Genomic DNA, 24,091 nt, shown 5'->3' with positions numbered 1-24,091 from the left:
TTTTGATGTGTGTTGTGTATGCGCGTGCATGCCTACATAGAAATCCTAGAATTAGAGCTAGTCATGCATAGTGTATTGCCTGCTAACTGGGGTGTCTTAAACAAATGTAGTGTTTACTTCAGGATTGTTTATATTGTCTGACAGGTTTATAGTGTCCCCTTTCTCCACACCCCTTTATTATAGGTCATCAATGTTCGAACCATTGGTCAGCCAACCAGGCTTCGGAGTGTGGCCCAGAAAATTTTACTTCAGATTAATTGTAAATTGGGTGGTGAGCTCTGGGGAGTGGATATTCCTCTGGTGAGTGATGCTGAGATGTTTCTTCGTTCAATTTAGCTCTCCAGAGACTCCTACCTAGCTATTTTCCTAGTTTTCCTCATAGAGTTATCCTTATTCTCCATGCTTAGTGGTCTAAATGGTTCATGGCCTGCTTTTGTGTAGCCCATGTGCTGAGAATGGTTTCTATAACCTTAGTTGAAACCAATAAAAATAAGACTGATATTTTCTGACACATGAAAATTATATGACATTCCATTTTCATTGTCCTTAAATGAGTTTTATTGGAGTATAGCTATACTTCTTTACAGACTAACTGTGGCTGCTCTTGTGTTGTAATGACAGACAAAATTGAGTAGTTCCTACAGAGACTGTGGCTCACAAAGCCCAGTGTTATTTACTGTACGGTCCTTTACAGGAAAAGCATGCTGATCCTTGTTCTAGATCTCTGACTTATTCATAGTGTTTAAAAAAATGTCAAGTTGATTACAGTCTGTTTCTTCCTCCAGAATTCATTTTCATATGTTGCTTTTGGGGTTCAGATAATAATTGAAGATGGGGTGATGGATTGCTTGGTTTTTCTGGTTTGTTTTTTGTTTTCTAACCCAGAAACAATTAATGGTGATTGGGATGGATGTTTACCATGACCCCAACCGAGGCATGCGCTCCGTGGTTGGCTTTGTTGCAAGCATCAATCTGTAAGTCTACTCAGTTCCATTTTGTTTGGTTACCTCATTTTGATGCCTAATCTTATTGTAAATCCAGCAAATACTTTTTGAATATTTTGTATTATAGTAAAAGTATACTTTAGAAAAGAATACTAAACTCTATTTTCTCCTTTATCTTTCTATTAGTTTATGCAGTCTGTTAGCAAGCTTGTCAGGTCTGTAAGTTTGTTGCCTCAAATGTGGTCTGGTCTTCTTCAGAATAGGGGCTCTGTCTTGGTGTTTTTTTCCCCTAGGAATGAGGGATTTTTTTGTTTGTTCTGATTAAAAACAAGACCTGTTCATGCAGATACCTACAGAAATTTAGAAAGTGAAGGTTCCTCGTGGACCATCTTTTATTGACCACCACCAAAGGTTTGAAGTATATATACTTTTCAAATTCTCACTTATGTGCATAGAAACACGTATAGGTGGTGCATGTATGTTTACAAAATGGCATATTGCTATGTATACTATTTCTTAACTTGTTTTATGTACTTAAATTGTATATTGCAGATATTTTCACATATCAATACAAAGAATCTCAACCAATTCTTTTTTTTTTTTTTTAAATTTTTTTTTTTCAACGTTTATTTATTTTTGGGACAGAGAGAGACAGAGCATGAACGGGGGAGGGGCAGAGAGAGAGGGAGACACAGAATCGGAAACAGGCTCCAGGCTCTGAGCCATCAGCCCAGAGCCTGACGCGGGGCTCGAACTCACGGACCGCGAGATCGTGACCTGGCTGAAGTCGGACGCTCAACCGACTGCACCACCCAGGCGCCCCACAACCAATTCTTTTTAACTGCTGCATGGAATTTATTGTATGCCAGAACACTATTTAACTAGTCCTCTGTTGGTGGATATCTGAAATTTTTTCAGTTGGAAGCAGTTTTGTATCAAATGCCACAATTATGCCTATATTTTTACATTCTGTATATGACTTACATATATATCTTTTCTCATATTAACGTATGTTTTTATCTGTAACATAAATGCATTTACTAGATACCGTATCGGTGCATAGAGGCGCCTGTGTGCTGACATTCAGACTGTGAGCCTTCCTCTGTGAGTGTGTGTTCATCTCTCTCTCTCTCTTTACTACCTCCTCCACAGCACACTCACAAAATGGTATTCACGAGTGGTGTTCCAGATGCCTCATCAGGAGATTGTGGATAGCCTGAAGCTATGCCTGGTGGGTTCCTTAAAAAAGTTTTATGAGGTAAGGGGAACAGAAATTCTAGAGTTGTTTTTAAGGACTACCTATCTGACCACTTTAAGAGGAAGTCTGATTTAGTGGGAGGGATCCCATATTGGAGGTGAATCTCCTAAACAGACTCAAAAGTTAGTCATTGCTGAACAGGTAGCTCAAAGGGACTGCCTTCAGGCTTCTACTTGTACAGAGCAGCATAAAGAGATAAATGCTTTGATTTTGCTGGGTAAGTAATGATTATTTCCCAGATTGTAATAAGCCTGATGCCTATAGATATAATCTCATGCCCTTATCAGGGAAGTGAGGGTAAATTTCAGCAATTAAAGCTTTTGAATTTACTCAGCTTTTTATGACTATTATTAGGCACTTTTCATTTTGGTTCAAGACAAATGCCTCCCTGTAATCACCCCTAGAACTCCCAGGAATGCTAACCATAGAGAATTGCTGTCATTAAACTGATATTGGGTCTGGCACAATGAGCAAGCAAAATACTGGGTTTTGCCTTGGCCAGTACATCAAAGGAAACATTGATAAGTGGCTTTCATTTCTTAGGGTCAGAGTTAGCCCTTTGCATGGAGATTAACAGCAAGAAATTTAATAATTTCATATGATTACAGTCAGTCACTAGAACTCCACCTTGTTTCATTTTAGATTAATATTCCCTACACTGTCCTTCAAACAGTTTGATGTTTTTCAGTGTTAGAGATAAGGAAAAAAAAAAAGTTGAATTTTGTCTCTAAGGAGACCTGTATGATACACTACTTTGTCACCAAGTTCTAACACCTTCATTTTTTTTTCCTTTTCCTTTTCTTTAAAATTTATATTCAAGTTAGTTAACATACAGTGTAGTGTTGGCTTCAGGAGTAGAACCCAGTGATTTCATCTCTTACATAAGTACACCCAGTGCTCATCCTGAAAAGTGCCCTCCTTAATGCTTGTCACCCATTTAACCTCTACTCCATCCCCACCAGCAACCCTCAGTTTGTTCTCTGTACTTAGGAGTCTCTTATGGTTTGTCTCCTCTGTTTTTATCTTATTTTTCCTTCATTTTCCCTATGTTCATGTGTTGAGTTTTTCAAATTCCACATATGAGTGAAATCATGGTATCTGTCTTTCTCTGACTGACTTATTTCACTTAGCACATAATACCCTCCAGTTCTAGCCACATTGTTGCGGATGGCAAGAATTCAGCCTTTTTAATCTCTGAGTAATATTCCGTTGTATATATATATATATATATACCACATTTTCTTAATCCATTCATCAATTGACGGACATTTGTGTTGTTTCCATAATTTGGCTATTGTTAATAGCACTGCTATAAACATTGGGGGGCATGTGTCCCTTTGAATCAGCACTCCTGTATACTTTGGATAAATGCCTAGTAGTGCAATTGCAGAGTCGTAGGGTAGTTCTATTTTTAATTTTTTGAGGAACCTCCATACTGTTTCAGAGTAGCTGTACCAGTTTGCATTCCCACCAGAGTGCAAAAGGGTTCTTCTTTCTCCACATTCTTGCCAACATCTATTGTTTCCTGAGTTGTTAATTTTAGCCCCCCTGACAGGTGTGAGGTGGTATATCTTATTGTGGTTTTGACTTGTATTTCCCTGATGATGAGTGATGGTGAGCATCTTTTCATGTGTCTGTTTGCCATCTGGATGTCTTTTTTAGAAAAGCGCCTCTTCATGTCTTCTGCCCATTTCTTTACTGGATTGTTTGTTTTTTTGGGTGTTGAGTTTGGTAAATTCTATATAGACTTTGGCTATTAACCCTTTATCTAATATGTCATTTGCAAATATCTTTTCCCATTCTGTTGGTTGCCTTTTAGTTTTGTTGATTGTTTCCTTTGCTGTGCAGAAGCTTTTTATCTTGATGAGTTCCGAATAGTTCATTTTTGCTTTTATTTCCCTTGCCTCCAGAGACATGTTGAGTAAGAAGTTGCTGTGGCCTAGGTCAAAGAGGTTGCTGCCTGCATTCTCCTGTAGGATTTTGATGGTTTCCTGTCTTACATTTAGGGCTTTCATCCATTTTGAATTTATTTTTGTGTATGGTGTAAGAAAGTGGACCAGTTTCATTCTTCTGCATGTTGCTGTCTAGTTCTCCCAGCACCATTTGCTAAAGAGACTGTCTTTTTTCCATTGAATGTTCTTTCCTGCTTTGTCAAGGATTAGTTGGCCATTTATTTGTCCATTTCTGGGTTCTCTATTCTAGTCCATTGGTCTATGTGTTTGTTTTTACGGGTTAAAGTCCAGGATTGTGATGCCTCCAGCTTTGGTTTTCTTTTTCAGCAGTACTTTGGCTATTTGGGGTCTTTCGTGGTTTCATACAAATTTTAGGATTCTTTGTTCTAGTTTTGTGAAGAATGCTTATGTTATTTTGATAAGGATTGCACTGAATGTGTAGATTGCTTTGGGTAGTATTGACATTTTAACTGTATTTGTTCTTCCAATCCATGAGCATGAAATATTTTACCATTTCTTTGTCTTCTTCATTTTCTTTCATAAGCTTTCTATAATTTTCAGTGTACAGATCATTTACCTCTTTGCTTAGGTTTATTCATAGGTGTTTTATGGTTTTTGGTGCAATTGTAAATGGGACTGATTCCTTGATATCTCTTTCTGTTGCTTCATTATTGATGTATAGAAATGCAACTGATTTCTGTACATTGATTTTATATCCCACGACTTTGCTGAATTCATGCATCAGCTCTAGTAGTGTTTGGTGGAATCTTTCAGGTTTTTCCATGTAGTGTCATGTCATCTGCGAAGAGTGAAAGTTTGACTTCTTTGCCAATTTGGATGCCTTTTATTTCGTTTTGTTGTCTGATTGCTGAGGCTAGGATTTCCAACACTATGTAAAACAACAATGGTGAGAGTGGACATCCCTATTGTGTTCCTGACCTGAGGGGGAAAGCTCTCAGTTTTTCCCCATTGAGGATATTAGCTGTGGGCCTTCATATATGGCTTTTATGATGTTAAGGTATATTCCTTCTATCCCGACTTTCTTGAGGGTTTTTATCAAGAAAGGATGCTGTACTTTGTCAAATGCTTTTTCTGCATCTACTGACAGGATCCTATGGTTCCTATCCTTTCTTCAAATGTGCTGTATCATGTTGATTGATTTGCGAATATTGAACCAGTCTTGTGCCCGGGAATGAATCCCACTTGATCGTGGTGAATAATTCTTTTAATATACTGTTGAATTCGATTTGGTAGTATCTTGTTGAGTTTTTTTGAATCAAGGTTCATCAGAGATATTGGCATGTAATTCTCCTTTTTAGTGGGGTCTCTGGTTTTGAAATCAAGGTAGTGCTGGTTTCATAGAATGAGTTTGGAAGCATTCCTTCCATTTCTATTTTTTGGAATAGTTTGATTAGAATAGGTATTAACTCTGCTTTAAATGTCTGGTAGAATTCCCCTGGGAAGCCATCTGGCCCAAGACTCTTATTTCTTGGGAGATTTTTTTGATAAACGATTCAAATTCTTTGCTGGCTATGGGTCTGTTCAGATTTTCTATTTCTTCCTGTCTGAGTTTTGGTAGTGTGTGTGTGTGTGTGTGTGTGTGTGTGTGTGTGTGTGTGTCTGGGAATTTGTCCATTTCTTCCAGATTGTCCAGTTTGTTGGCATATGATTTTTATAGTTCTCTTATAATTGTTTGTATTTCTGTGGTGTTCGTTGTGATCTCTTGTCTTTCATTTGTGATTTTATCTGTTTGGGTCCTTTCTTTTTGAGAAGTATGGCTAGGGGTTATCAATTTTGTTTATTTTTTCCAAAAGCCAGTTCTTAGTTTCATTGATCTGTTCTACTGTTTTTGTTTTTTTATTTTTTTGGATTCTGTAACATTTATTTCTGCTCTAATTTCTATGATTTCCCCTTTTCTGCTGGATTTGGGCCTTATTTGCTGCTCCTTTTCTGGCTTCTTTAGGTGTAAGGTTAGGTTGTGTATTTGGGACCTTTCTTAAGATAGACCTAAATTGCATTGTATTTTCCTATTAGGACTGCCTTTGCTGCATCCCACAGGGTTTGGACTGTCATGTTTTCATTTTAATTTGCTTCCATGTATTTTTTTTTATGTCTTCTTTAAGTTCCTGGTTAACCCATTTGTTGTTTAGTAGGATGTTCTTTAACCTCCATGTATTTTGGGGGCTTTCCAAGTTTTTTCTTGTGGTTGATTTCAAATTTCATAATATGATTTGAAAATACTCATGGTATGATCTCAGTTTTTTTGTACCTGTTGAGGGCTGTGTCACGACCCAAAATATGATCTATTTGGAGAATGTTCCATGTGCACACTAAAGAAGAATGTGTATTCTTCTGCTTTAGGGTAAAGTGTTCTGAATATATCTGTTAAGTCTATCTGGTCTAGTGTGTCATTCAGAGCTCTTGGTTCCTTATTGATTTTCTGCCTAGATGATATGTCCATTGTTGTAAGTGAAGTATTAAAGTCTGCTAGGGGCGCCTGGGTGGCTCAGTCAGTTGAGCATCTGACTTCAGCTCAGGTCATGATCTCGCAGTCCGTGAGTTCGAGCCCCGTGTCGGGCTCTGTGCTGACAGCTTGGAGCCTGGAGCCTGCTTCGGATTCTGTGTTTCCCTCTCTCTCTGCCCCTCCCCCGCTCAAGCTCTGTCTCTCTCTCTCTCTCTCTCTCTCTCTGTCAAAAATAAATAAACATTAAAAAAAATAAATAAAGTCTGCTACAATTGGGGCACCTGGATGGCTCAGTCAGCTGAGCATCCAACTTCGGCTCAGGTCGTGATCTCATGGTTCATGGGTTCTGGCCCTGCTTCGGGCTCTGTGCTGACAGCTCGGAGCCTGGAGCCTGCTTCGGATTCTGTGTCTTCCTCTCTCTTTGCTCCTCCCCTGCTCACACTCTGTCTCTCAAAAATAAATAAAGATTAAAGTCTGCTACAATTATGGTATTATTATCAATAAGTTTCTTTGTGATTAATTTATATATTTGGGTGCTTTCATGTTGGGGGCATAAATATTTACAATTGTTAGCTCCTCTTGATGGATAGATCCCTTAGTTATGATATAATGTCCTTCTTCATTTCTTGTTACAGTCTTTAAAATCTAGTTTGTCTGATACAAGTATGGCCATTTCAGCTTTCTTTTGATGTCCATTAGCATGATAGATGGTTTTCCATCCCCTCACTTTCAGTCTGCAGGTGTCCTCAGGTCTAAAATGAGTCTCTCAGAGGGGTGCCTGGGTGGCTCAGTTGGTTGAGTGTCCAACTTCGGCTCAGGTCATGATCTCGCAGTTTGTGGGTTCGAGCCCCGCGTCGGGCTCAGTGCTGACAGCTTGGAGCCTGGAGTCTGCTTCGGATTCTGTGTCTGTGTCTCTCTCTGCCCCTCCCCTGCTTGTGCTCTGTCTGTCTCTATCTATCAAAAATAAATAAAATGTAAAAAAAAATTTTTTTTTTTAAATGAGTCTCTTAGGGGTGCCTGGGTGGTTCAGTCAGTTAAGTGTCCAACTTTGGCTCAGGTCATGATCTTGCAGTCTGTGAGTTCAGGCCCTGCATTGGACTGTGTGCTGACAGCTCCAGAGTTTGAAGCCTGCTTCCAATTCTGTGTCTCCCTCTCTCTGCCCCTCCCCAGCATGCATGCGTGTGCTCTGTAGCTCTCTCTCTCTCTCAAAAATAAATATTAAATAAAATGAGTCTCTTGTAGACAGCATATAGATGGATCTTGTCTTTTTATCCAGTCTGATACCCTGTGCCTTTTTATTTAGTCCATTTGCATTCAGAATCATAATTTAAAGATACTAATTTAGTACCATTCTGTTATCTGTACATTTCGTGTTTGTTGTGATGGTCTCTCCACTCACATAGTCCCCATAGGATCTCTTGCAGGGCTGGTTTAGTGGTCACAAACTCCTTTAGTTTTTGTTTGTCTGGGAAAGTCTTTCTCTCTCCTTCTATTCTGAATGACAGCTTTGCTGGATAAAGGATTCTTGGCTGCATATTTTTCTTATTCAACACACTGAATATTTCCTGCCACTCTCTTCTGGCCTGCCAAGTTTCAGTGGACAGTTCTGCTACTAACCTTATGTGTCTACCCTTGTAGTCTAAGGACCTTTTGTCCCTAGCTGCTTTCAGAATTCTCTTTTTATCTTTGTATTTTGCCAGTTTCATTATGATATGTCATGGTACTGACCTGTTTTGTTGGTTTTGAAGGGAGTTATCTTTGCCTCTTGGACTTGGATGCCTGTTTCCTTCCCCAGATTAAGGAAATTCTCAGCTATAATTTGTTCAAATAAATCTTCTCCTTTCTTTTGCTTTTCCTCTTCTATTACTCCTATGATACAGATTTTGTTTAATTTCATGGAATCACGTAGTTCATGATCTAGTACTTTCCTCTCTCTTTTTCAGATTCATTATTTTCCATAATTTTATCTTCTGTTTCACCTATTCTCTCCTCTGCTTCTTCCATCCTTGCCTAGTCACTGTAACTAGTTTATTAGTTTACTTTGCATCTCAGTGATAGCGTTTTTAAATTCATCCTGACTAGTTCTTAGGTCTTTGATCTCTGCAGGCAAGAGTTTCTCTGGTGTCTTCTGTGCTTTTTTAAAGCCCAAGTATTAGTCTTATGACCATTACTCTAAATTCTTGTTCACATACATTGTTTATATCTGTTTTGGCAATTCTCTGGCTGTGATTTCTTGTTGAACTTTCTTTTGGGGAAAATTCCTCTGTTTTATCATTTTGGCTAAGTTTCTGTCTTTTGCATGTTTTAAAAGCTTGTTATGTGTCCTGCGCCTGAGAGTATTATATTAAGAAGGAATCATAACACTGTCTAAAGCCTGGCACTTCAGCAAGTGTTTTAGGCGTGTGTTGCATGCACTCTGTTGTGCTTTGGCTGCTTTATCCCACTAGTCAGTCCTCTGTAGAGCTCTTCCTTGATTGTAGTAGTGGGGTGTTTAGACCTTCAACCAGGTATGCTTTGATTCATTTGTTGAAGTAACCCTGGGAAACAAAAGGAAAGGTGAGGGGAAGCCTTGATCCTGCCAAGCTGTTTCCCTCCAACTGTGGAGATCCTTCTGCCACTCCACAGGTCAATTTCCTGGGTGTTCCAAGTGATAATGACCTCAATACAGCTATGTTTGAGGGACAAGGAAAATCCTGGTTCCCCTATTTCTCTGCCATCTTAACTCCCTCCCCACACCTTCCTTTTCCTTGTTGTTGATGCCATGGTTTTCCTTCAAGTTCTGTCTGTTAAGGCCTAGTTCAAAGATTACTTCTGTGAAGGCTTTTCCATTTCTCCCCACTGCTCTTTCCCATAAAGAGACTTATTTCTTTATGTTCCTTCCTCTTCCAAGGCCCTTTGTTTATATTCTGTGTAGTGGATGTTATATCCTGCCTTATATTAGTTATTTGCATCCTTATTTCTCCGGGTTGTAAATTACTTGAGCACTGCTTGGTTATTGATGGCTGTGTAACAGATTTACCATAAAACTTAGTAGCATGCAGTGAGCATTTATAACGTTTAAGTCAAGAAGTTGGACAGGATGCAGTGGGCTCTGGTGCCTCTTCATGTGGTCTTTCCACATGAGCTAGTTTGGGCTTCCTCACATTGTGGTGGCAGAGTTCAAGATGTACGGTTTCCAAGAAACTGAGAGTCACGTGGAAGTCATGTTGCTTTTATACCTTAGCCTTGAAAGTTATGCAGTATCACGTTCACTGCATTTCATTTGTCCAGTATATCATTATGAATATGCCTTATAATTGGAGGAGCCAGTGTGGAGTAAGGATAGATTTAAAGAAACAACTAATCTGCTCTTTAAAGCTGTTACATACATTTTCATATTTTTGTTCTAATTTAATTGCCTCCCCCACCCCTTGATTTGCCACTGTTTGTACACAATAAATTTGTACAGAACTCTTTGGCATAGAAAGTAGCTGGTGGTTTGTTAACCAATCTAGTTCTTTCTCAGGCCATTTGTTCCATCAGTTTTATATCCTGAAGAAGCATTAACCCAATTTCCCAATATATTTGATTATCAGTATCAGGATTATCATAAGATTTGTGTAAGTAATATAACTGAATCTTACCACTGAGGTTAGTGTCACATCACATTGTGATATGGTAGTAAATATAATCTGAAATATGAGTCAAAAGATAGTGGCATGTTGCTAGAGTCCCACTCAGGCATGAATAATTAGTCTAGTTTTTCATCATATTACATGACCAAAATGTCTCCCAGAACTATGCCAGTTACATTTCCAGACTTCCATTTGACATTGTCAAGTTCTAAAAGCAAAAGTAGTCTCAGCAACATGGCTTCACCCTTTCAGGTTGCTGGTATACTTGAGCTAACACACAATAGGATCATCTCTTACTCTAAGCCTATTTGAGATACAAATACAATATTGCATAACGATTGATTCATTCTTTTATCCTCAGCTCCCATTCTTTCATCTTTCCAGTTCTACCCTAACATTTCTACTTTTGGAGCCAGTGTTAGGTTTGGCCACTGTGCTGGTGTAGATTGCTGACAGCAGTGCTAGGATGGCAGGTGCTTCCCCCTTAATCCATTCTCATTAATAGGGAAGGGTTACACAGGTTCAGAATTAGTGAACTCTCTGACCTCTAGCTAAATACAGTTTATAAAGGTTTTTTTTTTTTTAATGTTTATTTACTTTTGAGAGAGACAGAGTGTGAGTGGAGGAAGGGCAGAGAGAGAGGGAGACACATAATCCGAAACAAGCTCTAGGCCATCAGCACAGAGCCCAATGCAGAGATCAGACTCATGGACAGTGAGATCTTGACCTGAGCCGAGTCGGGCTCCCAACTGACTGAGCCACCTAAGCGCCCCTAGCTAAATACAGTTTAGCTGTATTTCCTGTGAACCTCCATTTTTGCTAGAGGGGATCAAAGCACAGTCCACCTCATGAGGCCCTTAGGAATTTTATCATAAAGGTTTAAAAATATAGTTATAAAAAATATATACGACTACAGTTTTTTTTCTTTAACATTTATTCATTTTTGAGACAGACAGAGCAAGCTAGGGAGGGGCACAAAGAGAGAAAGGGAGACACAGGATCTGAAGCAGGCTCTAGGCTCTGAGCTGTCAGCACAGAACCTGACACGGGGCTCGAACCCACAAACAATGAGATTATGACCTGAGCTGAAGTAGCCTGCCCAACCGACTGAGCCACCCAGGCATCCCTGATTACAGTTTTTTGCTTAGGGATTGTTATAGGTTGAATTGTATCTCCTCCTACCCCCAACAAAGATACTGAAGTTCTAACCACCACCCAGTACTAGTGAGTGTGTTTGGAAATAGGACCTTTGCAGATGAGATGGAGTTAAGATGAGGTCATTAGAGTGGGCCCCAATCCAATATGACTGTGGTCTTAATGAAAGGAGGAGATTTGAACACAGGGGCGGATACATGTAGACAAAAGACAATGTGAAGACAAAGATCACCATCTACAAGCCAAGGAACACTTAAGGCCACCAGAGGCTAGGAGGGAGGTCGTAGAACAGATTGTCCCTTATAGCCCTCAGAAGGAGTCAACCCTGCCAGCACCCTGATGTTAGACTCTTGTCCTCTAACCCTGTGAAACAATGCATTTGTGTTGTTGAAGCCACTCAGTTAGTGTGGTACTTTGTTATGGTAGACCTAGTGAACAAATACACAGTTCATCCCAGTTCTAACACCTGCAGTTTCAGCTCTGGTCTGAGAACCAGTAGGAAAAAAGAATATTGAGATCTTGTGGGGGAAAACAAAATATTGTATACTAGCATTCTTCTCCACTCCCTCTTCTCTAGATCCCCCAGAGAAGGGGAGGGACATTTTCTGGGCCCTGTTCATGTTGAATGTTAGTACACACTCTCGAAAGCATGCAAATCAGCCTTTCTCGACTTTATCCCTTTGGTGTTAGACAAAAAACGTTTCAATTGCCCATTCTATTCTCTACCAAACTGTTACTCTGAGGGTGAAAATATGTTCCTTGGTCTGAGGAAATGTGAGTTGGCAGTCCAAATTGGTGCAGTATCTTCTGTTTCAGTCCTTTTGTTTAGTATTTTGAACATTTATATCTACCAGCAGGTATGCATAGCCCAGTCAACAATAGATGTCTGTTTATGTCAAGAACTGTTTGTTGCCTCCCGGAGCTACCAGGGTCCGTGTAACTTGCCAACTATGTGCAAGGCCTTCCGCTCAGGGAATCTACCCCAGAACCATCTGCATTCTCTGTATCTCCTCTTGTCAGAAGAATTCCTGTTGGCATTTTGCACTTCTGAGGGTGTAAGAGAAATATCGAGATTCAACCCATTTCTGCATTGCCATAGCCCCCAGTGTCATTTCATGGATCCAGGTGTCACCTCAGACAAACAAGCACACCAAAATAACTGCTTATTAGTTCCAACCTCTTTTTGATCCTCAAGATAATGATTCCCCATTTACTCTCCCCCCTACTTACTGATTATGTCTACTGTGCTTTTCTGTCTCTCATTTATTGATTTTGGGTTATATAGAAGTAATCGTAAAATGCATGACATTTTGTGTCTGGCTTATTGCTTCAGTGTGTTTTTAAGGCTCATGCAAGTTGTAGCTCATGTAGTTGTAGCTCATGCAAGTTTTGTTTTTTTGTATGGATGAATAATATTCCATTGCATATTTATTCCACAATTGGTTTATCTATTCATTATTGATGGACATTTGGACTTGTTCCCACCTTTTGACTATTAAAATACTGCTGTAACATGCTTGATTATGTATTTGCTTGAGTACATATTTGCATTTCTTTTGGGTAGATACCTAGGAGTAAAATTGATGGGCCATAAGGTAATTCTGTATTCAACTTTTTGAGGAACCAGCAAACTTTTCTGCAGTGGTTACAGCATTTTCTTTCCTACCAGCAATGTATAGGGGTCTCAATTTCTCTGCATCCTTGCCAATACTTTGTTTTCCATTTTTAACTATAACCATTGTGAAGTGGTATCTCACTGTGGTTTTAACTTGCATTTCCTTAATAACCAGTGATGTTGAACATCGTTTCATGTGCTTATTGTCCATTTGTGTATCTTCTTTGAAGAAGTCTTTTCAGATCTTTTCCCCATTTTTTAATTGAGCTATTTGTCTTTTTGTTGTTGACTTGTAAAGAGTTTTTTTTACATATTTTGGATACAGAATGCTTATTTGATAAGTGATTTGCAAATATTTTGTCCCATCCTGTAGGATGTCTTCACTTTCTTGATAATGTTAATTTGATGCATAAAAATTTTTAGTTTTTATAAAGTCTAATTTTTGTATTTTTCTTTTTCTTTTTTTGCTTTTGGTGTCAAATCTAAGAATCTGTTGCCAAATCTGAGGTCGTGAACATTTACCCCTATGTTTTCATGTAACAATTTTGAGTATTACCTCCTGTATTTAGGTCATTGATCCATTTTGAGTTATATTTTGTATATGGAGTGAGGTAGGGATTCATCTTTATTCTTTGACATGTGGTTATCTGCTTATCCCAGCACCGCTTGTTGAGGAGTCTGTATTCCTTCTCCATAGAATGGTTTTGGCATCCTTGTTTGGTTGGGGGGCATCTGGGTGGCTCAGTTGGTTCAGTGTCCAACTTCATTTTGGCTCAGGTCATGAGCTTATGGTTCATGAGATAAAGCCCTGTGTTGGGCTGTGTGCTGACAGCGTGGGGCCTGCTTGGGATTCTCTCCCTCTGGATCTGCCTGTTGATCTGCTCACTCTCTCTCAAAATAAATAAATTAAAAAAATTTTTAAATAAACTTTTTAAAAAATTTAAAAAATCAGCTGGGCATAGGGGTGCCTGGGTGGCTCAGTTAAGTGTCAAACTCTTGATTTTGGCTCAGGTTATGATCGTGCAGTTTGTACGATCAAGCCCCTTGTCAGGCTCTGCACTGACATAGCTTGCTTGGGATTCTCTCTCTCCCGCTCTCTGCCTGTGCCTCCCCTGCTTGTGTGTGTGCATGCTCTCACTCTCTCTCAAAATAAATATTTTTTAAAAATCAGCTGGGCATAGATGTTTATTTCATAGAGTTTATCTCTGAAGTCTAAATTCTGTTGGTCTAAATATCATTCTTGTCAGTACAAGACTGTTTTGATTACTGTTTTTTTATTTTTACTTATTTTTTATAATGTTGATAGATCTTATTTTTTTTAATGTTTATTTTTATTTTTGAGAGAGAAAGAGTCCAAGCAGTGGAGAGGCAGAGAGAGAGAGAGGGGGAGACACAGAATCCAAAGCAGGCTCCAGGCTCTGAACTGTCAGCACAGAGCCTGATGTGGGCTCAAACTCACAAACCTCAAAATCATGACTTGAGCTCATTCAACTGAATGAGCCACCCAGGCACCCCTGTTTTTTATTTTTTAGGTAGTTTTGAAATTGGAAAGTGTGAGTCTTCCAGGTTTTCTTTTTTCAATATTGTTTTAGCTGTTCAGTGCCCCTTAGAATTTCATATGAAATTTCCATCTCTGAAAAAAAAAAAGCCATTGGAATTTTGATAAGGAATGCACTGAATTTATAGATTGCTTTGAATCTATAAATTTGAACTTACTAGGGAATAATTTTAAGTGTTTCAGTGTTAAGTATATGTTAACTGTGAGTTTTCCGTAAACTTGTTTTATCATGTTAAGGAAGTTTCCTTTTGTTCATAATTTGATGAGCATTTTTATGTTGAAAGCATGTTGGGTTTTTTCAGATGCTTTTTTTGCATATTAATTTTTAACAATCTTGTTCAGATTAATACCAAATTGATTTCGGTAGTACATAAAAACTTTGTTCTTATGTGATTCTATTCTTCTCCTGTTTTTGTGTGCTAATTCTATATTATGGTTCTCCAGAGAAACAGAATCAGTAGTGTGTGTGTGTGTGTGTGTGTGTGTGTGTGTGTATAGAAGGAGATTTGTTTACGTTAAGGCTTACATAATTTATGGAGGCTGGCAAGTCCAAAAACTTCAGAGTGGGTCAGCAGGCTGGAGACCTAGAGAATAGCTGATGTTGAAGATCAAATTTGAGTTTATCCTAATTTGTATTCCTTAGGCTTCTTGGATGTTCAGTTAAATTTTTCATCAAGTTTGGTAATTTCGGGTCCACTGTTTCTTCAGATATCCTTTTTGACCCTTTCTCTCTCACCTCTCCTACTGAGACTACAGTTATTTGTATTTGGTATGTTTGATGACATCACATTGTTTCAGAGGCTGTGTGCATTTTTCTTCTTTTCCCTTCTTCTTTTTCATACTGGATAATCTCAATTGACCTATCTCCTGTTTCAATGGTTATTTCTTATGCCTAGTCAAATTGCTGTCAAGCCCCTCTGGTGGAATTTTCCCTTTCAGTTATTACACTTTTTACCTCCAGAATTTTTTTTTTAATTTTTTTAATGTTTATTTTTGAGAGAGAGAGAGACAGATCACAAACCAGGGGTGGGAGGCAGAGAGAGAGGGAGACAGAGAATCCGAAGCAGGTTCCAGGCTGTCATCACAGAGCCCAGCGCAGGGCTTGAACTCATAAGCCATGAGACCGTGACCTGAGCTGAAGTCAGATGCTTAACTGACTTGACTGAGCCACCCAGGCGCCCCATTTAACTCCAGAATTTCTATTTGGTTCTTGCTTGTAACTTCTTTCTCTTCATTGATGATCTTTTTGGTGAGATACTTCCTATACTTTCTTTAAAGATTTCAGATCTGGTTTTCTTTAGTTCTTTGAACAGTATTTAAAGAAAATTTTTTAAACATTTATTCATTTTTGAGAGACAGAGACAGCGCGAATGGGGGAGGGGCAGAGAGTGAGGGAGATAACAGAATCTGAAGCAGGCTCCAGGCTCTGAGCTGTCAGCACAGAGCCTGACGCCAGGCTCGAATCCACAAACTGTGAAATCATGACTTGAGCCCAAGTCAGATGCTTAACCATATGCTTAAGCGACTGAGCCACCCAGTCAGTTGAGCCACCCAGGCACCCCTGGACAGTATTTAAAATACTGGTTTGGGGATGCCTGGGTGGCTCAGTCGCTTAAGCGTCTGACTCCGGCTCAGGTCATGATCTTGCAGATCATGAGTTCGAGCCCCACATCGGGCTCTGTGCTGACAGCTCAGAGCCTGGAGCCTGCTTCAGATTCTGTGTCTCCCTCTCTCTCTGCCCCTCCCCCATTCGCTCTCTGTCTCTCTCTCTCTCTCAAAAATAAACATTAAGAAAAATAATAAATACATTATAAAAAATAAATAAATAAAATAAAATACTGGTTTAAAGTCCTTGTCCTTGTCCAGTAAAGCCATCTGGATTTATCCCAGGAAGTTTCTATTGACTACTTTTTTTTTCATGTGAATGGGCCATATTTTACTGTTTCTTGGAAGGGCTGGATTCTTCTGAGGTTTCTCTTTTTGTCTTATAGATGACTGTCTTCATCCTGTGTATATCAGGATCTGTGTCCCGATATCTTCCTTTTTTTTTTTTTTTTTTTTTAGTTTATTTATTTATTTTGAGAGAGAGAGCGAGAGCACATGTGTGCACAAGTGGGGGAGGGACTAAGAGAGAGGGAGAGAATCCCAAGCAGGCTCTGCACTGTCAGCATGAGCCCGATGCAAGGATCAGTCCCACAAACCATGAGATCATGGCATGAGCTGAAATCAAGAGTCAGATGCTTAATCAACTGAGCCACCCAGGCACCCCCCCCTAATATATTCTTATAAAAGCACTACTAGTCATATTTGATTAGAGTCTGTTCCTTGTATAAAAATTGGTGACAGTAGTTTAGACTTAATCGAGGCAGTAAATAGTCAACTGAAAGATGGGGTGCCTGGGTGGCTCAGTTGGTTAAGCATCTGACTTTGGCTCAGGTCATGATCTCACGGTTGTTGAGTTCAGGCCCCATATCAGGCTCTCTGCTGTCAGTGCAATGCCCTCTTCAGATCCTCTGTCTCCCTCTCTCTCTGCCCCTCACCAGTTTGTGCGCACATGCACACGAACTCTCTCTCTTCTGTCTCTGTCTCTCTCTCAAAAATAAACCAAAAAAAAAAAAAAGTCAACTGAAAGATAAGAAAAATATCAAACTGAAACATTGAGATACAAAGGGATGGTAGATAAAGGGTTAAAATATAATATATGCATAAGTGGTCCAGAGGGAAGTTAAAGAGGGTATACAACAGACGAAATACCTGAAAAGACAATAATAAAGAATATTCCAAGAGTCATGATAGAAAATAACAAAGCACAGATACAAGATACCCACAAAATCCCAAGTAGGATGTATAAAAACAAAAGTATACTAGGCACATTGTAATAAAAGTCTTGAAAGACAAATACACATACACACATACACACACACACACACACACGTTAAGAACAGTGAAAGGAAAATAAAAGAAAGGTTACGTTAAAAGAGCAACAAATGGACTAAAAGCTAACTTGTCAAAAGGAAAAGTGTAAGCCACAAGATAATAAAATTAATAGCTATACAGTGCTTAAAGAAAATAACTGACAGGGGTGCCTGGCTGGTTCAGTCAGTAGAGCATGCAACTCTGATCTTGGTGTCGTGAGTTCAGGCCCCATAATGGATATAGACATTATTGAAAAAAAAATAAAATCTTAAAAAATTGCTATCATAGAATCTAGTATTCACTAAAACCAATTTTTAATAAAGTGAAATAAAGACGTTCCATGACAAATAAAAAAATTGAGACTTTCTGTCACTAGCAAGCTTGTATTGAAGGAAGATACTAAATGTCATTCTTTACCTGGAAGGAAAATTATCCTAGAGAGCAGCTTAGAAGTGGTTTTAAGAATAAAAGTGGCAAAAATGGGATAAATTTGAATGAATACATACCATCTAAGATAATATACTATCCTGATAATATATATCCTGATATATATTCATGTGTGTGTTTAAATTTCAAATTAGGGGCGCCTTGGTGGCTCAGTCGGTTAAGCGGCTGACTTCGGCTCAGGTCATGATCTCATGATCTGTGAGTTCGAGCCCCGCGTCGGGCTCTGTGCTGACAGCTCAGAGCCTGGAGCCTGCTTCAGATTCTGTGTCTCCCTCTCTCTCTGCCCCTCCCCGTTCATGCTCTGTCTCCCTCTGTCTCAAAAATAAATAAATGTTTAAAAAAAAATTTCAAATTAATGACAATAGTGCATACATCAGGAGGAAGTAAATGAAATTCTGTTGCTTTTAGTTGCTTGAATTGTTTAATATACTAATTTATATTACACTAGATTCGTTAAGGATCTATGTTGTGATTTCCAAGTTAGCCACTAAAAGTATAATAAAAGTATATAAATATCAAGATAAGAGAAAGCATAATAATTTTTTAAAAACTTAAAAAAAGGAAGAGAGGGAAAATGTGGAACAGGTGAGTCACATAGCATGCATTGCTTGAATCTTGAAAATGTTATACCACATTAAAGAAGCCAGTCATTTCAGTGAACAGAAGACCACAGATTCCATTTATTCAAGTGTTCAGGGGGTACCTGGGGGGTTCAGTTGGTTAAGCTTCCAAGCTTAACCTAGACACATCACACTAAAATTGTGATACCTAGACACATCACACTAAAATTGCTGAAAGAGCATGAATCATGAAAGCACCAAGAGAAAGCCACTTACTATATTCAAGGCATCTTCAGTAAGATTAAGACCTGATCTTTCATCAGAAATCATGGAGATCAAAAGGAAGTGAGATGACATATTCAAAATAATGAAAGAAAAAGGTTGAATAAGAATTCTATATCCAGGAAAAACTGTTTAAAAATGAGAGATACCTTGACAATATTAAGCTCGGTGAAAGAAGCTTGACGTAAAAAAGCTGCATTTTATATTCTTCATTTCAATGAACTGTCCAGAATAGGCAAATCCATAGAGACAGAAAAGAGATGACTGGTTTCCAGAGAATGAGGATGTGGGTGAGAGTGGGGAGTAATTACTAACGAGTACAGGGTTTTTGGGGGTGGGGAGTGATGAAAATGTGGGATTAATGTTGGTAACTGCATAGCTTGGTGAGCATATTAAAAACCACTGAGTTACACACTTTGAAATGGGGAATTTCATGGTATGTGATTTATGTCAGTTTTTTTTTTTAGATAAAGACATTTCCAGATAAAAACTGGGAGAATTTGGCACTGGTAGACCTGTCCTACAATCAATACTAAAAGGAGTCCTTCATGTGGAAATAACACTAGACAGTAACTTGTGTCCACATGAAAAACTCAGTAGCACCAGAAATGATAACCATACAGATAAATATAAAAGAGAGCAAAAATGTTATTTTTGTCACTTTTTTGTCTACTCCATTTTTGAGAGACAACTGCATAAAGCAATAAATGTGAGTGGATGTGCAAACAGTGTATTAAGATGCAATTTGACAATAAAGGCACAAAGGAGAGAGGAGGGAATAGAGTCATACAAGCAAGAGTTTTTTTTTAATTTTTATTCTTTCAAGCAAAGTTTTTAATATTGCTGGAATTAATTTTATATTAGTCAACTAGATGATACTATTCCAAGTGAATATGTTAATTGTAATCTCCAGGGAAAACTCTATGAAAAGCACTCTTAAAAATATAAAAAAGGGAGTTAAAATTGTAACTAGAAAGTGTCTGTTTAATAGAAAATATAAGGCAGTTGTTGAAGAACAGAGGGACAAAAAAGTTACAAAGCATGTGGAAAACAGTGAAATGGCACATGTAAATCTTCCCCTATTAGTAATTACCTTAATTGTAAATGGACTAAACATTCCATTCAAAAGATAGAAATTAGAAGAAAAAAATTAGAAAATGGATTAAGTGAAAAATACATGGTTATGCTTTCTGCAAGAGACATATTTTAGTTTCAAAGACACAGTGGATTGAAAGTAAAGGATAGAACAAGAATATATACCATACAAATAATAACCAAAAGAGAGATGGAGTGTCTGTACTAACACCAGACAGAATAGACTTTAAGATAACAATTGTTAATAAAGACACGGAAGGATGTTTATAATGGTAAATCTATGAGGAAGACCTCTTTCTCTCTCTACCCCTCTTCTGCTCATGCACACTCTCAAAAATATTTAAAAATAAACATTAAAACAACAACAACAGGGATGCCTGGGTGATTCAGTCGGTTAAGCGTCCAACTCTTTGACTTTGGCTCGGGTCATGATCTCGTGATTTCATGGAGTTGAGACCCACATCAGGCTCTGTGCTGGCAGTGTGGAGTGCAGAGCCTGCTTGGGATTCTGTCTCCCTCTCCGTCTGTCTGTCTCTCTCTCTCGATTCTGTCTCCCTCTCTCTCTGTCCCTCCCCCACTTTCTCTCTCTCTCTCTCTCTCTCTCTCTCTCTCTCTAAAAACAAAACAAAACAACTTAAGAATGTTTAAAAAAAAATTAAAACAAAAAAACTCCCAGAAAATTAGCAATAGGAGAACTTCATAAACTTAATACAGAACATCTGCAGAAACCCTACCGCTAATATTATTATTAATTATGAAACAGTATATACTTTCCCCTAAGATTGGGAACGTGTATTTCCCCTCTCACCTTTCCTATTCACATCATGCTAGAAGTTCTAACTAATGCAAAAATACAAGAAAAGGAAATAAAATATATAAATATTGTGAAGGAAGAAAGAAAACTGCAGATAGACTGTCTATGTAGAAAACCTCACAGAATTAACAACTAAAAAACCTGGAATGAACAAGAATTATAAAGTTGCAGGATATCAGGCTAATATATAAAAGTCAGTTTTTTTCTTATTTACCAGTAGTGAGCAACTGGAATTTGAATTTTAAAAATGCTATTTCTATTGGCACCAAAAAATTAAATAATTAAAGTATAAATCTAACAAAGTTGGTATAAGATCTACATGAGAAAATCTATAAAACTGTGATAAAAAAAGAATAAATGGAGAGATATTTCATGTTCATTGATAAGAAGACTCACTACCATTAATATGTCAGTTCTTCCCAACTTGATCTGTAGAGCCAATGCAATTCCAATAAAAATCTCAGCAAGTTATTTTGTGGTTATCTACAAAGTATACAGTTTACACGTAAAGGCTGAGGACATAGGATAGCCAGCACAATACTGAAGAACAAAGTTGGAGGACTGACATTGCTCAACTTAAAGAGTTACTATAAAGCTATAGTAATCCAGGTGGTGTGGTCTTGACCAGAAAAATAGATGTCAATGAAACAGAATAGAGAGCCCAGAAATAGACTTCTACAAATAGAGTCCAGTGATCTTTGATAAAGGAGCATAGACACTAATGGAAAAAGTGTGGTCTTTTTTTATTTTTTATTTTATGTTTATTTTCTTTTTGAGAGAGACAGAATATGAGCCAGGAGGGGCAGAGAGAGGGAGAGACACAGGATCCAACGCAGGCTCCAGGCTCTGAGTGGTCAGCACAGAGCTTGACACAGGGCTGGAACTCATGAACTGTGAGATCGTGACCTAAGCCACCCAGGCAGCCCTGGTCTTTGCTTTTAAAAAAAAAAAATTTTTTTTAAGATTTTATTTTTAAGTAATCTCTATACCCAACATGGGGCTCGAACTCATCATCCTGAGATTTAACAGTCACATACCCCACCAATTGAGCCAGCCAGGCCCCCCAAAATGATAGTCTTTTCAAAAAATGATGCTGGAACAACTGTCTGCCTACAAAACACACACACAAAAACCTAAATGCATACCTTTTACCAAAATTAACTTAAAATGTACCACAAACTTACATTTAAAATGCAAAATGTTAAAACTTCTAGAAGGTGACATAGGAGAAGTGCCTGGCTGGCTCAGTCAATACAGAATGCAACTCTTGATCTAGGCTTGTAAGTTCAAGCCCCATGCTGGACGTAGAGATTACTAAAAATAAAATCTTAAAAAAAAAACAAAAAAAACCCAACTGGAGATATAGCAGGTTACCACAGGGAAAAAAATCTAGGCGACCTTGGGTTTTGGTGATGACTTTTAAAAAAATTTTTTTTTCAACGTTTTTTATTTATTTTGGGGACAGAGAGAGACAGAGCATGAACAGGGGAGGGGCAGAGAGAGAGGGAGACACAGAATCGGAAACAGGCTCCAGGCTCCGAGCCATCAGCCCAGAGCCTGACGCGGGGCTCGAACTCACGGACCGCGAGATCGTGACCTGGCCGAAGTCGGACGCTCAACCGACTGCGCCACCCAGGCGCCCCAGTGATGACTTTTTTAGATACAAAAGTACAATCCATAAAAGAAAGGATAAACTGGACTTAATTAAGATTAAAAACTTCCCCAGGGTGCCTGGGTGGCTCAGAAAAGCATGTGACTCTTGATCTCAGGGTCATGAGTTTAAGCCCCGTCCCCCATGTTGGGTCTAGAGATCACTTAAATAAACAAAACTTTTTTAAAAGATTAGGGGTGGCTGAGTGGCTCAGTCGGTTAAGTGTCTGACTTGATGCCAGCTCAGGTCATGATCTCCCAATTTGTGAGTTCAAGCCCTGCATACAGCTCTGCACTGACAGTGCAGAGCCTGCTTGGGATTCTCTTTCTCTCTGTCTCTCTCTCTCTCTCTCTCTCTCTCTCTCTCTCTCTCTACCCCTTCCCTGATTTTGCTCTTTCTCTCAAAATTAAAAAAAAATAATAAATAAAAGCTTTTCTGTGAAAGACACTAAGAAAATAGAAGCTATAGACTGGGAGAAAATATTTGCAAAAAACCCACCTATCTGATAAAGGATTATTATCTAAAATATAAAGAACTCCTAAAACTTAGGCCAGTCTAATTAAAAGATGGCCAGAACACTTGGGGGCAGCTGGGTGGCTCTGTCGGTTAAGCATCTGACTCTTGGTTTTGGCTCAGGTCATGATCTTGCAGCTTGTGAGTTCGAGCCCTGCATTGGGCTCTGTGTTGATAGTGTGGAGTCTGCTTAAGATTCCCTCTCTCCCTTCCCCTCCCCCCTCCCTCCCTCCCTCTTTCTCCCTCTTTCTGTCTCTCTCCCTCTCCCCCCTCCCCCTCCCTGTCCCTCTCCTTCTCCCTCCCCCTCTCTCTCTGCTTGTCACCCACTTGTTCTGTCTCTCTCAAAACAGACATTAGGAAAAAAAAGATGGGCAAAAGACTTGAACACATACCTCACCAAAAAAGTTATAAAAATGGCAAATAAGTTATAAAAATGGCACATACAGACATACACACACACACACACACACACACACACTCAATATAATAATATAACATTGGGAATTGTAAACTAAAACAATGAGATAACATTACACTACACTCCCATTAGAATGGCCCAAATCCAAAACACTGACAATGCCAAATGTCAATGAGGATGTGAAGAAACAAGAACTCTCATTCATTATTGCTGGTAGGAATGCAAAATGGTATAGATACAGTGGAAGACAATTTGGCAGTTTTTTTTTTCAAAACTCTATTAAAAATACTCCTGAAGTGCCTTGCTGGCTCAGTTGGTAGAACATGCAACTCTTTGATTTCATGGTTGTGAGTTCAAGCCCCATGTTGGGAGTGGAACCTACTTAACAAAAAGATATCCCTTACCATAAGATCCAGCAGTAGCACTTCTTAGTATTTACCCAAATGAGGTGAAAATTTATGTCAGTGCAAAAACTTTCACAAAGGTATTCATTGCAGTATTCTCCATAATTGCTGAAGCTTAGAAGCAACTAAGATGTCCCTCAGGTAAATGGAAAAATAAACTGCAGTACCACCAGACAATGAAATGTTACTCAGCAATAAAAAGAAGTGAGCTATCAATTCATAATGAGATGTGGTAGAACTTGAAATGCATATTACAAAGTGAAAAAAAGCCAACCTGTAAAGACTACATACTGCATGATTCCAACTCTAGCACATTCTGGAAAACACAAAACAATGGAGATAGTAAAGATCAATGGTTGCCAGAGGTATAGGAGTATAAGGAAGGGAAGCATAAATAGGGGGAACACAAGGAATATTCAGGGCTGTGAAAC

The 24,091-nt window shown here is 38.6% G+C and overlaps 1 protein-coding gene across 1 annotated transcript in view; it reads left to right on the top strand.

The window, feature by feature from the left end:
* Positions 1 to 24,091, top strand: part of PIWIL2 (piwi like RNA-mediated gene silencing 2) — a 75,648-nt gene that overhangs the window by 30,059 nt on the left and 21,498 nt on the right. Inside the window, exons 17-19 of the mRNA XM_043562014.1 lie at positions 184 to 300; positions 886 to 974; positions 2,097 to 2,202. Of these exons, the coding sequence (XP_043417949.1) occupies positions 184 to 300; positions 886 to 974; positions 2,097 to 2,202 (312 nt within the window). The remainder of the gene's footprint in view (positions 1 to 183; positions 301 to 885; positions 975 to 2,096; positions 2,203 to 24,091) is intronic.

This window comes from Prionailurus bengalensis, chromosome B1 (genome assembly GCF_016509475.1).
Source record: "Prionailurus bengalensis isolate Pbe53 chromosome B1, Fcat_Pben_1.1_paternal_pri, whole genome shotgun sequence".
In the NCBI taxonomy this organism is placed as follows: domain Eukaryota; kingdom Metazoa; phylum Chordata; class Mammalia; order Carnivora; family Felidae; genus Prionailurus; species Prionailurus bengalensis.
Note: the sequence above shows the minus strand (reverse complement) of the source record. Positions and strands in the feature narration are given on the sequence as shown.